This window comes from Lepisosteus oculatus, chromosome 4 (assembly GCF_040954835.1).
Source record: "Lepisosteus oculatus isolate fLepOcu1 chromosome 4, fLepOcu1.hap2, whole genome shotgun sequence".
Classification (NCBI taxonomy): domain Eukaryota; kingdom Metazoa; phylum Chordata; class Actinopteri; order Semionotiformes; family Lepisosteidae; genus Lepisosteus; species Lepisosteus oculatus.
Window position 1 is genome coordinate 57,619,098 of NC_090699.1, and position 15,574 is coordinate 57,634,671.

The 15,574-nt window shown below is 34.2% G+C and overlaps 1 protein-coding gene across 1 annotated transcript in view; it reads left to right on the forward strand.

The window, feature by feature from the left end:
• Positions 1-15,574, forward strand: part of grm7 (glutamate metabotropic receptor 7) — a 239,051-nt gene that overhangs the window by 152,851 nt on the left and 70,626 nt on the right. The window contains exon 5 of the mRNA XM_015347912.2: positions 2,603-2,740. Within this exon, the coding sequence (XP_015203398.1) occupies positions 2,603-2,740 (138 nt within the window). The remainder of the gene's footprint in view (positions 1-2,602; positions 2,741-15,574) is intronic.

Genomic DNA, 15,574 nt, shown 5'->3' on the forward strand with positions numbered 1-15,574 from the left:
TTAATGTACACAGAGACCTTGCTCAGTTAGTAATATTCTATATTAAATCATTTTCTTTACACAATTCTGCAAAAATGCTTAGTCTTTAAGTAGTTAATTTCTTTCTTTCATACTCAATAATCACTGATGTTTCAAGTCATGTAGCGATCCCGTCTTCAATCCATAATAATAAAGAAAGAATATAATCAAGATATTCCAGCCGTTTGAAAGAGTAGGAGTTACAGTATAGAAAAGAACAAAGACGTGAGGAAAAATATTGAAATATGCAACACTGCACTATAATTTCAAAATGCACAATACCTTAAAAGATACTCACATGGAACAGTAGGTGAAGGAGGCCACAGTCTGTATTTGTTTCAGTACAGGTCCTATGCAATTTTCAGAATTAAGTCTTTTCTGTTCTGTCTTTCAGACTTCCTCTGTCAACACATTGCTTAAAGTAATGATAGAGGAGAGGTATACTGTAAATACTGTATCTTCTCCTGCTCTTAATACTTCTCTGCCTTAATGTAAGGATGTTTTAACAATGATTCTGCCTATAAACTTTAGAGTGATTGTTAAAAAAGTATAGTAAATTAATGATTTATCAGGCAGTTTGAAGCACACATTGTTTTATCAATTGGCAGCTTTGCTTCCATTTGTGTTGCTGATTAATAAAGTTTCACTGTGTGTTTGTTTTACAAAAGTAAAAATAAGTATGTAATTTGCTTGTAATTTTGTTTACCTGTAAAATGTCCTTTTCAGACTCCTTCAGGTGTGGGAGGCAGGACTAAATCCTTAACTATAAACTGTACATATGGTACAATATGTAACACTTCAATCTAATGATCACAGCCATGCAAAATTTTAAATGTGAGTTTGCCTTAATTAGTATATTACTTGGAAACCTGTTGTTAACCTGATTTATTTTGCATCCTGTAGCAAGTGTTGAGATTTTTGTATCTTATGGAGAAGCTTCATAAGAGCTGTAAATAAAGCTGTGTTTCTTTTAATTTCTAATTAATTAATTAGATGGTTTTGAATGAAGCTGTCATTCACAGTCCGTTAACAAACCTTAGGAAATAAGAAGCAGATCTAATATCAAAATACTAGTAATTTAAATGCATACATATCACTGGGACTTGTAGTGTCTTATCCTTCTTACAGTACTATAGTATTCCTGAAAACACTGCAAAAATTAAATCTGTTTCCAAGACTACACACCAAAATTTATTCAAAAAATATTGTTGAATTTATCTACACTTTGCAAAGTTGCTTTTTTGCAGCAACAGGGACACATACTGTATAAAAAGATAAGTTAGAAGGCTACCTGCATTTGAACAATTTATAGACAAGTCATACTATCTTAAATTAACTTCTCATTTTTTCAAGCTTTTACCAGACTTTTCTCTTTTGTGTTATATTGTGTGACTGCCAATTGTGTTCTGAGCTCTTGAGCTTAGAAGGTTAAACAATTATATTAAAAATGTCCACGTTTATTCTGTTCTGATGAGTAAACAATATGTTTCAGTTTGTATATGTTAATGGGCTATTTAGAAATTAATTGACAATGTTCATCACAAAAATAGTCATATCGGGTGTTCCGTAAGTTTTCGAGTCAGTTCTGCAACCATGTGCTTCCACCGGGTCAAGTTTTTTCACAGGTATGGTATGAAGTTTCACTGCGTGAATCATGTCCAGAATTAAAGGCAACAATTTATTATAGCTTCACCCTGATAAGATTGATATAATAGTTGGTTCTTCATACCAGATTGTAAATGTGAAAGTCCTAAATTGTAATTCCAGAGATTATCTGAGAGCCATTTTTATCTGTATAGAAATCTGTGTTTTCTGACCCACACTAGAGTTTTGAAGAACATATTCACAGTGCTGCTAAAAAGGTGTGAGTTTTCTACCTGCATATTATTGCTCAAATTCAGTTTTTTCTTACCCAGTTGGATATAGAGGCTTATATATTCTTTAGTTTTTTGCACACATCGACAAAACTAATGGTTTGCCCACTGGTGTTTCAAAATGTGTTCTTAGGTGTGATGTATTCAGAACTCAGCCTGAATTCTAACACAAAATAAATCCTATGTTTATATCAGTTCAGACCTAGCTTCTCTGCATTGGCTCCCAGTGGAGTTCAGTGTGAAATATAAATCCCTACTTCTAGGTTTTAAAGGCTCTGCATGGGTTAGCAAAAAAACTAGATAGCATTCCTAGTTTTATCTAGCATTTCCTAGTTTTATCTTTATTTTCAAGCTCCTACTGTAGAACAGTGACTCTGTTAGAATTTCTAAATATAAATTGAAAATGTATGTTTTCCTTAGCTTTTGCTGTATGATCTTGTTATTGTTGTATGTCTTTTGCATTATGATGTCATTTTATATGCTTTAGCTGCTTTAACAGTTTTTTATGCACTTTGAGATTTGGTGTTATATAAAAATAGAGTGCTATTAAGAATAAGAATAAGGTATGGCTAAGGTTCTTGTTGTTTCCTAATATAGTCTACAGTACATGTTTCTCAACAATGTAACTATTATAACTGCAATCAGGAGAAAGGAATAACCATTTCAAAGTAACATTCAGGGAATATGCTTTAACAGAGTTTCCCTTGCAGGATTTGATGCTTACTTCACTTCCCGAACACTGGAGAATAACCGGAGAAATGTTTGGTTTGCTGAATACTGGGAGGAGAACTTCAACTGTAAGCTGATGAGCTCCTCAAAAAAAGAGGATACCAGTCGCAAATGCACAGGTAAGACACTTGAAAAAAGCAAGACAATGATCCATTTTTGCAGCTGAATTTAAAATAAATATTGTTTGTATCAGATTATGTAGACAACAAGAAACCACGTTAGAGACCAATGTGTTTGTTTTTTTCTTAAGGTTTTCTATTTTGGCAGTCAACTTTTCTGGCATATAACAGAAGTCAGTTTTGACGTATAAAAGAAGTGCAGCAAAATGCAATTTATTTATCTTAAACATTTTTTGCATGTTTCATTGTATTGCTCAACATGTCGTAAACCGATTGTTTTCACATAGTACGTAGAATTTTTCTTCTAATAACTACTGTTTGGCTGTCTTTCTTTATTATATTTTATGTATATTATATATTTTATATTTTAAAACAGTACTTTTTCTAGTACTGTACTGTATATTACACTGTATGTATCTAGTATTAAATAATCTCATTCATAGCTATGATGTTACACTTCTTTTTTACATCTTTTTGTTGCCTCCCTTTGTTTTTTATCTTTTTCTTCACATACACATATGCAATTGTATCTCCTAAAATCATTTTTTTAAGTGTGCTGAATTACGGCTTAATTCACAGTATTTTTCTGATTTGCATAAACTACCTATCATTTACTTAAATGACTTAAAGCCTGCAATTTATATTATCTTGACTTGTAGCAATAATGCTATATCTGTCTGGGCTGTGATCATGGAATAATTTGTTTGTGCAAGCTTTATTTTTAATTGAAGGAAATGGATTTTCAACACTTTTTATGACGCTTTGAACATCTGCTCTGTGGACTAGTAATATAATGTTCAAAGGAGTGAAGGGCAATAAACAATAAACAATATTTAGAAATTAACGAGCAACAACCAATAAGGTATTCTGTCTCAGTAAAATATTAACTGAATATATAGTAAAAGACATTTACCTGACTATCAAAATATGCAACTTCTAATTCAGCACTGACCATTCTTATAGTGTATATACAGTACTGTATAGTACATGACTGATATGGACATACTGTATGAAAAAGCAACCTTGCTAGAGATTTAAAATGCCCTCAGAGATCCCACCAGAGCTCAAAGTAGTAATTATTTTTTGCAAAAAACCTACAACCATGATGTCAAGAATCAGTATTAAATCTTCTTTGATCAAGTTTTCATATCTCCCTGTTCTGTTGGATGGACTAAGGTTGATGTAGCAGCAGGAGTTGAGTTAATCTATTTTGAAGACATCAGTGAGACCTATGAATTGGAAAATCTACAAAATAAAACTCCTTCTTAGTCATCTCCTGCTTTAGTCATTTCTGAGAAAATGAAGTCAATTTAAAGGAGGAATTTCAAAACATCTCAATAGGTACAGGGAAATAATACTGTGATGCCTTACAGTGATGCTTTCCTAATGGATAGTCCATTCAGGGTATTCTGCATTCCTGCTGAAAGTTAAATTCAAAATTCAAAATTAAATCTTTATTTCTTACTCAGAATAATAAAGACATTTCAATCTTCAGGTTTTCTCTTTTCATTATTTTAATAATTAACATATGGTATGGGGGAGGTTTTTATTGAATTTAATGACTCAGTGAGTCATACAATTAAGCAGTTATAAGCTATGAAATACTTTTTTTATTTATTTTGTCATCTGATTTTGTGGTGATGAAGTTTAATTTTGTTTATTAAAGCAAATTAATGTCAATGGACAAAGGAAGGAAAATGGCAATTGATTTAATAAGGAATAGTATAGTCAGGCATTCAGAGTTTGTTTGGTCTCTTTCAACTTCTGTCTGTACTGACCTCTTTAGTATATCCCCTGCATCTCAATCTTGACTTTCTGCCAATCAGGTAGAGTAAATCAGTCCTAAACTGAAATATTGGTTTATTTTACTCAACAGCACCAATAAATATTTATTCAACAACATACTGTATGACCTAGAAGTTTAGCCATTAGTTTTAGCCAGAGAAGATATATTAAAAACAGACTTGGAACTACTTGAAACAATTCAGTGTTTTTATAAAGCTTATTTCTCAAGCGCCCTGCAATAAATTTATATACAGTATTGACCCAAAATACCACGGATTCACATGGTGAAATGTATTAAATGGAATGAGTAAAATCAAAAAGAAGTCTAAGGGTGGTAGTGATTGTGGAATAATCATATTAACTTTGCTAAAATGTATTTTTCTGAATATGTGTCAAGGGTTAATGGATCTAAGGAATAGGATAATTTAGCTGAAAATTCTCAGATGATCAATGGTTACATTAATAACCAAAGAACCTGGATTATCTTAGTTATCATAGAAAAGGCTGAGGCCCTTCTCTAAAGAAAAATCCAATGGTAACCCAGTTATGCTCAGATAAATATTGGAGGGCTTTTAGTATCTTTAATATTTTTAATGAGTGCTCTGAAATAGTTCTGTGGTTAAATTTTAATGAAAGTGGTACACTTGAGAGTTCTTTTTGGGGACCAACATGTGTGTCTTTTATTGAGTTTTGCTTGGTATTTCTTTGAATACTCCATTTCTGTCATTTTTAAATGGTAATTTGGAAAAAGTTTTTCCTAATCGCAGGCTTATTGACTGACTGTTAGAAGAAATTAAAATGAGAGTATTCCAGGTCTCCTATTTTGACCTTTTGTGAGACTGCTTGTAGTGAAAAAAATCACCTTTGCTAAGATGTCTTGACCTACTGTAAAAGTAATTTTACTGCACCAGCAAGCCAAACAAAAGACACTACTTTTTCTGTGAGAGCCTGCAGAATTCTTGAATTTTTTCACCTTTTTTCTGATCTCACACAAGCCATTTCTGCTTTCCTAAAAATACTATTAGTTCACTCCATTAGTTTACAGAGACAAGGTTGCCACAGGCTGTTACTGAAGCACTGGGAAGGTAGTGGTTTGGTCGATGGGAGTTGGCAGTAGTAAGTACCTGCTGTACAGCAGCATTCATGTGGGTCTCCTGTGGCTAATTAAAGAAAACTTCTTTGTCATGGGGAAATTTGAAGCTTCCCATACCCTGATCACGGATGGTCAGAAAGTAAGCACATTCAAGTGTCAAGCTGATTTTCAGAGTAAGCTAAGATGACAGGTGATTTTTAAAAGCTGACATAATGCACACCTGGATGCTGTCATCAAGCAACTAGAGTCTTTCAGGCTGAAGAGAGACAAGGCAACTTGTGTCTGTAGTATTCCTTTTGTGATGTGAAAAATTGAGAAAAATCAATGCACGGCTGCTACCTGTATAAAGCAATAATGTCATGTTTTGGTCCTCATTACATCATTTAATTTAGTTAGTATTGATCATCGTTTATTTTAGAATTTAGTTTACATAGATCAAGAATAGGTTTTCATTTTAAAGCTAGATTAGTATGCCACAGAATGGATTTAGGACTGTAGATCCTTTACAATGATCAGGATATTAAGGATATACTGTACATATCTTGAGATTTTTAAACCAGTAAAATACATAATGGAGCTTTTTAAAATAATTCATTTTTAATGCATGATTATCAGTCATTCTTTGTAGCCTTTCTGGAGACTACTCCGAAAGATTATGAGAAATCTAAAATGAAATAGAAATGTTTTGTTATCCAATTGTTGAGTACACCTTTTAAGGAATGAGATGAGGGTGGGAAGGCAATTACTGTAGTTTCGCATTAAGGGGACTGACAATACAGTAACAGATCATCTGTATAATGGTTATAAATACAATGCATAGTACAAGATGAAACCAATTAAAATTGAAATATATTGAATGTACATGATATAATACAGTATATTGAATTATTTGATGGGACTCAGTTAAACATTCAGTTCCCTCACTGGTTTTCTGTACACTAGTCCAAAATATTTAAAACCTTGAAACTATTCTCTTACAAGATCATAGATTAAAAAAAAAAAAACACATCAGCACATACACACAAAGCTCTCTCACATTCACTAGTTTTACCTCTCTCATACACACAAAATGCTCTTACTGTACATTCACTAGTTTTACTTCTCACATACAGTGTTTTATGTATATGTGCGAGGTAAAATTAGTAGAAATTAGGTAAAATGTGAGAGCTTTTTGTGTGTATATGAGAGCAATTTATGTGTGTGTGAGAGGTAAAGTTTGAACAATGGCCTAAATGACACCTCATATAATACTGTCCCTTGAAATCAACAACTATACAGTATATGTATTAACACATATAACCCTAAGATCTTATCTGAAGTCCCTGAAGCTTTGAAGCACTTTTGTAGGTCTTTAACTGTCATGGTAATTGCACTATTTATGCAATGAATTCAATAGGAAAGTTTGCCATGGCAAATGTACTTCATTCAGAAAATATCACTGCATCAGTCATTGTACAAGATCAAGTTGAATGCTATTGCTATTCACTGATTAAAAAAACCACAAAGGCCTCTTTGCAAATGCCAAAAGGGTTGATAGTAACAGTCTATGGAGACAATGAACAAATAATTATTGCTCTCACAGCTGAGCTTCAGTACTGGGGATGTAAAAGGCCTTGTGCAGCAAACTCCTGTGCCTCCAGGTGTGATGTGTGTGTTGCCCAATTTACATGCATCAGGGGACAGTGAATGACATGAAGTGGAGCATATGCTCTTGTCTCCATACTTCTGGACATCAGGGAGGATTACACAGATTGAGAACACATTAATACAGGCAATTTATTAGTTCTGACAGCTGTATTTACTTTGTTGAAGTGGCCCCATTGCTGGCCTTTTCTTTTTCATGTTCTCTCGATTTATTTATTTTTTAGTAGATTTCAGTTTCCTTTCCCTTCTGCTTGATGGGAGAAAAAAGGTAACAAACACAAGGAAGCCATTCAGCCCATCTAGTCCATTTGATTGTTAGAAGTTAATTGATACAGGGATATCATCTAGCCATCTTTTTGAAAGACACAAGTGTATCAGCTTTAACCAATACTGGCTGGGTAACTTATTCCATACTCCTCTGAACCTTTGTGTAACGTGCCTTCTCTTCTCAATTTTAAGACATGATCAAGGAACTGTAGAGTTGTAACTCTTTGGGCAGCAATGATCTTATTTTTCCAATGATGAGATAGTGATGGTTCTTGATTATTTAACTACTGTTTGTATTTAGCTTAAACATTTACATTTATTAAAATATGACAATTAATATGAGACTAAAATAGTTTTTCCAATAAAATACCACAATCCAATAGTTACTAATAATAGTTAACTAATAGGTTTATTCCATGCTGAGAAGTGAAGAAAGAAAACACATTTCGGCTGTGGAACCTTCTTCAGGAACATGCTGTAGTTAACTAATAGTATGTTAAAAATAAAGTGATTGTCACGCCCAGTACACCTAGAGGGCACTCTGCTTTTCTCCTGTTCGTAGTTCCCTGTGATTATTCATGTCTTTCTGGTGTGTCTTGTTGTGTAGCCTATTTACTTCTTGCTTCTGCTCTGCTACTCGCTCGGCATTGAGGTTCAGATCTCCTGAGCCCTGACTAGCACCAGGTCACTCCTGTCCATGGCCTGAGGGCATAGGTTTCTATACGGCATTTCCTGAACAGCTGAGCCCAGGCTAACCTCCGTCTCGTCGCTACGCATAGGGTCTTTTTCGCTCTCCTGCCATTCCACAGTTCGTCCTTTCTGACATCTGTGATAGTGATCTGTTTAAGTTATCTACTGTACACATCAAAACATACTAAAACGAGAGAAATAACCACATCATAATTTAAGAATATCAAATCAATCAATTAATAGAAAGACCGTTCTGCAGCAGATGTCAACATGATGAGGAATTCCATGGTTTCCAATGGAATGTCAGAATCATACAAAGGCCAAATGTGACAGAAGTGATCAGTCACGGTGGGGGCACTAAAAAGCAGTTTCAATGGAAAGTAACTGAACTATGTTTCATATTATCACTCAGATGATTTTTAGTGGGACTGTGGCAAATAGAAAAGGAAATGTGCCGCCTTGAACACTTCATTAATCCTCTGCTCCACCTTGTCATTCACATCTTAATAAAACAGTGTACGAGCACTATTTTGAGTGGTTGGAGGCTGTACATTTTTAAATCAATTTAATCCTGCTTTGGTAACCATAACAGTCTGTTAAGAATAATCTGTTTTTGAGCAATTCATGTATGTTTATTATACCCCCATAATACCAATTTGGGATCAGTAGGTTTTACTCAGCTGGGCTCCATGCTTCAATCCTTGTTCTAGCTACAGGATACAGTAGATGCATCCTCTGAAATGTTTGTTTGTCAGGGCCCATTTCACATGCTTCTCAACTTTCAGTTCAGATTTAAATGTCAGGGTTTCTCTCTGCAGACTTTATATGCAGCACATCGTCTTAGATCTTAAGAAATACCTATCAGGAAAGCTCACCCTGCTGGTTAATCTATTAGATAAAAGAAAAAAAGTGATTGAGTGTAGTTCTGCTAGTGATTATCAAAGAAATGTAGCACAAACATGTTTTTGCCTATCACAAAGGAAGGTTGTAGCTTGGGGCCAAAATATCAAACTATTTTTTTGTGAAAACAGTGGAACAAAATATTCATACAAGAGGTACATTTGGTACTGTTTTTTATGATTTTATCATAATTATTATTTATTTCTAGCAAATTAGTCTTGAAAAGTCCACTCCTCAAGATTTATAATGCTCCAAATCCAGTTTAAAAAGTTTTTAAAAAGAAGACTTAAAAGACTTAAAAAGTCTGTTTAAAAAGTTTACAGAACAGGATGAGTCATTTATGCATCAATAAATTATGTACTGTAATTCAAATGGTTATTTACTGTAAATAAACCTTTGGAATATTTACTCCTTCTACATAAGAATCATTAATGAGTGACACCACTAATCTAAAAATAATTGCTAATATCCTGTAGCCTGGATTTAAATACCAGAGCAGCACCTGTCTAAGACTGAGTTTGATTTAGACTCAAAATTAAACTTAACATACAATCTTTGAAAATAGGTACTCTGTATCATAACTCCTTCATTATCAAATACAAATGTGATAAAAGTACAGTATTTACTGTACATTTGTCAGCTACTGTATTTTGTATGTCCAGTGTAGTAAACTCTCAGTGACTGACTAATTGGGGCGAAGGGGTGTCTGTTAAATGTCTGTTACAATACATTACAAATTTCAAATCTATACAGTATGTACAATATATACTGGATATATGCTCTCTGGTTCTTTAGACTAATTTTTTAACAATTTCAAACAACACATTTAATGTGTACTGTATAAAATATGGTAATCCATACAGAACACAACACCAATCATAAGCAATTGATTTACTATACCTCTATAGGGCACTAGTGATATTTTTTAATTTTAAACCAAAGCAATATTTATTTAGCCCTTGTTTTATTATTTGTGTATTCCCATGCTATTGCAAGGAAAATCTAGTTAATAATTCCGATTTTACAGACATAATTGTCCATTAAATCCAAAATCCGTTAAAGCAAAGTCTGTTAAACTGAGGGTTTAGTGTGTTGTGAGCACTCAGCAGCACTGCTCAGCAATCTATAAAACAAATAGGTATTGTGTGGGCTGAGATTTATTCTTGAAAAGCTCTATCTCCTGCTTTTGACCTTATTCAGCCTCTGCCAATCTTCCCACGTTCATCTTTTCATCATAATTACATGGTATATTTATCTTTGTTTCACAGGCATGTGGATCAGTTCTATTTTCATTGACAAGTGAAGGAATAAAATCAAGTGAAGATAATGCCACTGACAGGCTTCACCATTTTACCACAGAGCATTAACAGTCACATTTCTTTTTGTGATTGCTAGAATATTCCTCCTTCCTTCGCCTAATCATGTATTGTGTATGTTCCTTACTTTTCAAAACAGAGTTGGATAAAGAGCTCTCCTTCTGTCAGAGCTTTATTTTGCTGTTCCTTTACATAAGCGAAACCCAAGAAAGTCACACCACTCATTTCCAGTTAATGATTCTTATTAGAAATCAAAGGCCTATTCGTTTCAAAGTTGTGACATCTACAATAATTTATATCCTTGAATCACTCAATGAAATTGTCCCTCAACACAGAAACAAAAGTGTGAACCATCTGAGAAGAAATGGCCGCCAAAAAGGGTACTCATCTACTAATGCAATGTCTCCAAAGAAGATAATCATGACTATGAGTGCTTCTAGTGCGAAATCTAGAAATTAGAGTGACTACTCTGAAAATAAGTTGCGGTTCACCTTCAGGAACGATGAGATGAGAGCTGGTTTCTGGGTAACTGTCCGTCATATTGTCAACATGGCTAATGTGTCCTTACAGATTTGTAGCAAAGGATGGGGCATGAAAATACTAAAGAGGTTACTGGAAGAAGAAACACTAGAGTGTTTAGCAGAGCTAGAGAATTAAAATGGCTAAGACTGAACAATGGTGTGTCATGGCTATGGACCTGCACTGTTTGGGGAGTTATGGATTTTTTTTCCTGTAAGGCTGAAGTTGACAATTTGTTTTTCACTTACTTACAAAGAAATCAATGCTGTACCAAGTTGTAAAAATCTATTGTGTATTTGGGAGACTTAAAAAAGAAGACATTGACTCATGGAAACCCTTATTTTCTATTTGTATCAAATAAGGCTCACAGCTTGTTTTTTCATTGAGTGAATTGGGAAGGTTTTGCCTGCAGCTTTATGAAGCCCATTTTAATTATTTATATCCCCTGCTGCTTTCTAATAGGCAAATCAAACTTTTTTATGGAAAGTAGAACAAAAAAAGTTGTAGTGTGTCAGCAGAGAGAACTTTGGACTCTACAGAACTCTCAGAGATTGATGAATTATTTCTGGATTGGTCTCAAAGTGTGTCAAACCAATATTTTATTGTTTTTTCACTGTTTGACAAATATATGAGCTGTTATAGGAGTGCACAGATTGGCCAGGCTCTGTTGTCTACATTTATCTTTAAAATGAGAATAGTATTCAATAACAACAAGATATTGAATTATTATTATTATTATTATTATTATTATTATTATTATTATTATTATTATTATTATTTCAATATTATTACTGGTTGAGGTGGTGGTGGTATTGGTGTTGTTGTTTGGACCCCCAAATTTGAAAAAGCTGACCGACTGGTAATTTTGAAAACAATGTGCATGCATTCTCAGAAATGTCTACATCTGGCCATCTGTTTCTCTCTCTGCAGGCAAAAAATGCCAATGAGAGTGGCAGAGTGGACTGTCACAGCAAAATCTTAGGATCCCAGGTGGCTCAACTTGACAGGTTGCTGGGATTTGCACTGCTATCAGTGAAGCTCCCATTCTCTTTTGAACTACTGTGGCTTAACATGGTAATGATAGTGATGATGCCTCTTGGAACTTCTAAAGCAAGATGATTAATAGTTGGAGATTCCAGGGTATAGGATGCTTTAAAAAGATTTTAAAAGAAAATGGCTGTTCAAATGTAAAAGACAAAAAAGCAATCACAACAACAAAGGAACCTTTGGCTAATTAAGCATCAGTTTAAGCGTGATGTTTATCACAGTATATAATGACGTAGCCCACATTCAAACTAATGAATTGGACATTAGGACTCATCCTGCGCTGCTAAGGGGTGCTTTATTGCTGAAACACGTTTTAAAACAATACCATATAATAATAATAATAATAATAATAATAATAATAATAATAATAATAATAATAATAATAATAATACTATTTCCTAAATATATGTTCCTGCTTTGAAATCTTGATTCATTAACATTACAAAGTTTACAATGAGCTTCTGTTGTGATGTTTTGCAAATGTACTGTATACTGTTTTGTTTGAGATGACATTCCAGTGAATAGTGCAACCCATGTATTTGGAGTCCATACAAATTTTCCCTCATCAGACTACATACTGTTATTAGAAGTTTCAGATTAACACTCTGGTGCAATATTCTTCATTCTTCAGCAGATGCAGAGTTCATGCTTTGTTAGGCTAATGGTGTCGATTGAATCACGAACACTGTAACTCACTGTATAATCTTTTTGATTATACCAAGTCCTAATTTGTTGCCTGCTGTTTTATTTTGACAAAAACACTTACTGCATACAGTAGCTGTTTAAAGTGCAGTAAATGTCACAACCTTTCACAAATAGTAGTAGATGGAAAAATGAGAGAAGTGATTTGCCCTATTAGTATGTGCATTCAAGTGTGATCAACGCATTGAAGGATGGGAGTTACCCACAGTGTCAGAAATACCACAAGCCAGCAAGCTCACTATTGAAATTACATGTGCAGTGTGCAAAAGAAACATTAATACCTTCCTGCCATACGTCTGCATGTATATTGACCCACTCAGTTGTCATTAGAAAATAGATCAAGCTTTTTATGAAAATGCTGTATCATGACCTTTTGGGAAGTGGATGTCTCTGTGTGACATTCCAAACTAAGATGAAGGAGTTATAGGAATTGCAAGAGAATGTCATTACATTTTACAAGTTTTTACATCAAAATATTTTATAAGGTACTGTCTATTGGACACTGGATCTCTTTCAGTAATTTCAAATGCTCAGATAACAAGCAAATCTCTTCTACACCTGAAACCATGAAGATTAGTAAAAATGTTGTTGAAGATTAGTATACTGTAAATACTGTATAAAGTAAGTATAAATTACTGTAGTATAAAGAGAGACTAACATTCACATGAGCATTCGGCCTCTGGCCAACCCTGTGTAAACGAGGTCAGGCCACTTGTCCTTTCGATCGAATGCCTCTCAATCAGGCAGCCAATCATCCAATGAATCAGCCACTTAATCTGCCTATTTAAGGTTTTAGTCTCTGCTAGATTGGTGATCTGACATTGAGTTCCTTAGAGCCATCAGGAACTCAGCATTCACTCTCCAGTCACAACTACCTGACTAGCTTCCAAAGTACTGGTCCAGCAGAGAATCACCACTTTTATGTTTCTCTGGCAGTTCTCCTCCAGCAGGAACTATTGACTTTGCTGTCTTCATCCAGCACTCCTATTTGCTTGGAAATCCTTACTGCCCTCAATCCTGACACCAACATTTCTGTCAATCAAGTATCAAACCCCCATATCCAGTCTTCCTGTTCACCTCTTTCTACTAAGGCACCTCAGTCTTGCTGCCTAATCAGCTCTCCCAGATTTTCCAGGGATGCACGTGTTCTGCATTTGGGTTTCAGCCTACAGTATCAGCTTGCTATTTTGCCTGCAGTGCAACAGTTTCTGGAAAAGGCTTCTCTTGGGTAGTTGTTCTGTGTAAATTAAAACAATTCCTCCATGGTGGAGAAGAAACACTTGGTAAGAGTCATGGAGCCAGCAGCTAAGTGTGTAACTTTGTATTGTGAAATACAGTAGTTGTCAGTACACCAGTATATCACAATGAATAACTTAAGAATCAAATAGACCCTAATGCACTTATCATCATTATAATCATATGTGTAAATAACTAGACTTCAGGGGCTGCAGTGTCACTGGGACACTAAGCTCTTTCAACTATTGCTTGGTTTTAGTGATCCAATTCTAGTATGGATTGTTTTTTTATGGTTCTGCATGTGCTTCATTATATAAAAAAAAACTGCAATCAAGACCTGCAATAAGTAGAGATATAAAATCACAGGAAACTCCCAAAACACTTATTCCAAAGGTATCAATTAAAAATAACATACAGAAGGTTACTTATGCTACATAAACACACACATCCAAGAAATGTCAAACTGTTGTTAGTTTTTAATTAGATTCATCGAAGACGTGTTTTGCAAAACGTTATATTCTGTAGTTAATTAAGTTAATAATTTACAGAACACTTACATAACAGTGTCTTTTCCATTGCTGGTCTTTAAGTGTTTAAAAAACACTAATTTAGATGTTGAGATTAAATGGCACCACTTAAGGAAACATTATAGTGTATGTCTCATGGTTAGATAAGCTAACAAAGACCACTCTTCCTCAAAATTCTGTTGTACTGTAGGTAACATTTCCAATATTTTTAAATGTAAATTCAGTTTCTTTAGCAGATAGAATGTGGCTCACGAAAGAGTAAACAGTATGCACCTGGGTAAATAATGAGTGGAATAGCCTTTCGTATAATCGTCATTTTTTTTCAGTGTGTTTCTATTAACATTGGATGAATTGACACTTTTCACAAAGTGATTTATTTGGAAATATAGGGCCATTTAACTCTCCTCTTATTAATTTCTATGTATATTTCAAGGAATTTTAACATTTTTCATTTCAATGTATCAGGAGAGGGTAAAAAAGAAACATTAGATTTTCCTTGAGCAGAAGAGAAAGTGCATTGTCTGTCACAAATTAGAACTTGTGACAAGATCTCAGCTCAAGTGACATGCACAGATTGGAATCAGCACTTTTTAAACAGCCATCAAATCAACACTTTTGAAAGAGTTCAGAAAGGAGCAACACGATTAATTCTTATCAAGGGATTTCAAGTCGAGCTGTCTTAAACTTCTCATAACTGTTCATGTTATTGAACATTGCAGATGTTTTTTTTTTCATATTGGCCCATATTCCTGACTTTTTCTAATAGTTCCTTGGCAGTTTTCTTCCTGAAACTCTAAGTGTTTATAATTTAAGTTTCAGTGTTATTGGACTGGACAGGGCGTACAGTATGCTGCCTTGCATTCATTTATTACCTTCTTGGTTTCTGCCATCTCCTGCAACCCTGTACTGGATAAACTGGTTATAAAATGGATGGATGACAGATGTAGTGTACAGTATATTTACTCTATAATTAAAAAAACATGTAAATTACAAAATTATAAGATAAAAATATCCAAGCTTCTCATTGTGAATTGGGAATATACCCTTTGTCTTCCCACAACTCAGAATTTTTGCCATATGCCATTCATTTCTTTCAGGGTTTTTGTAT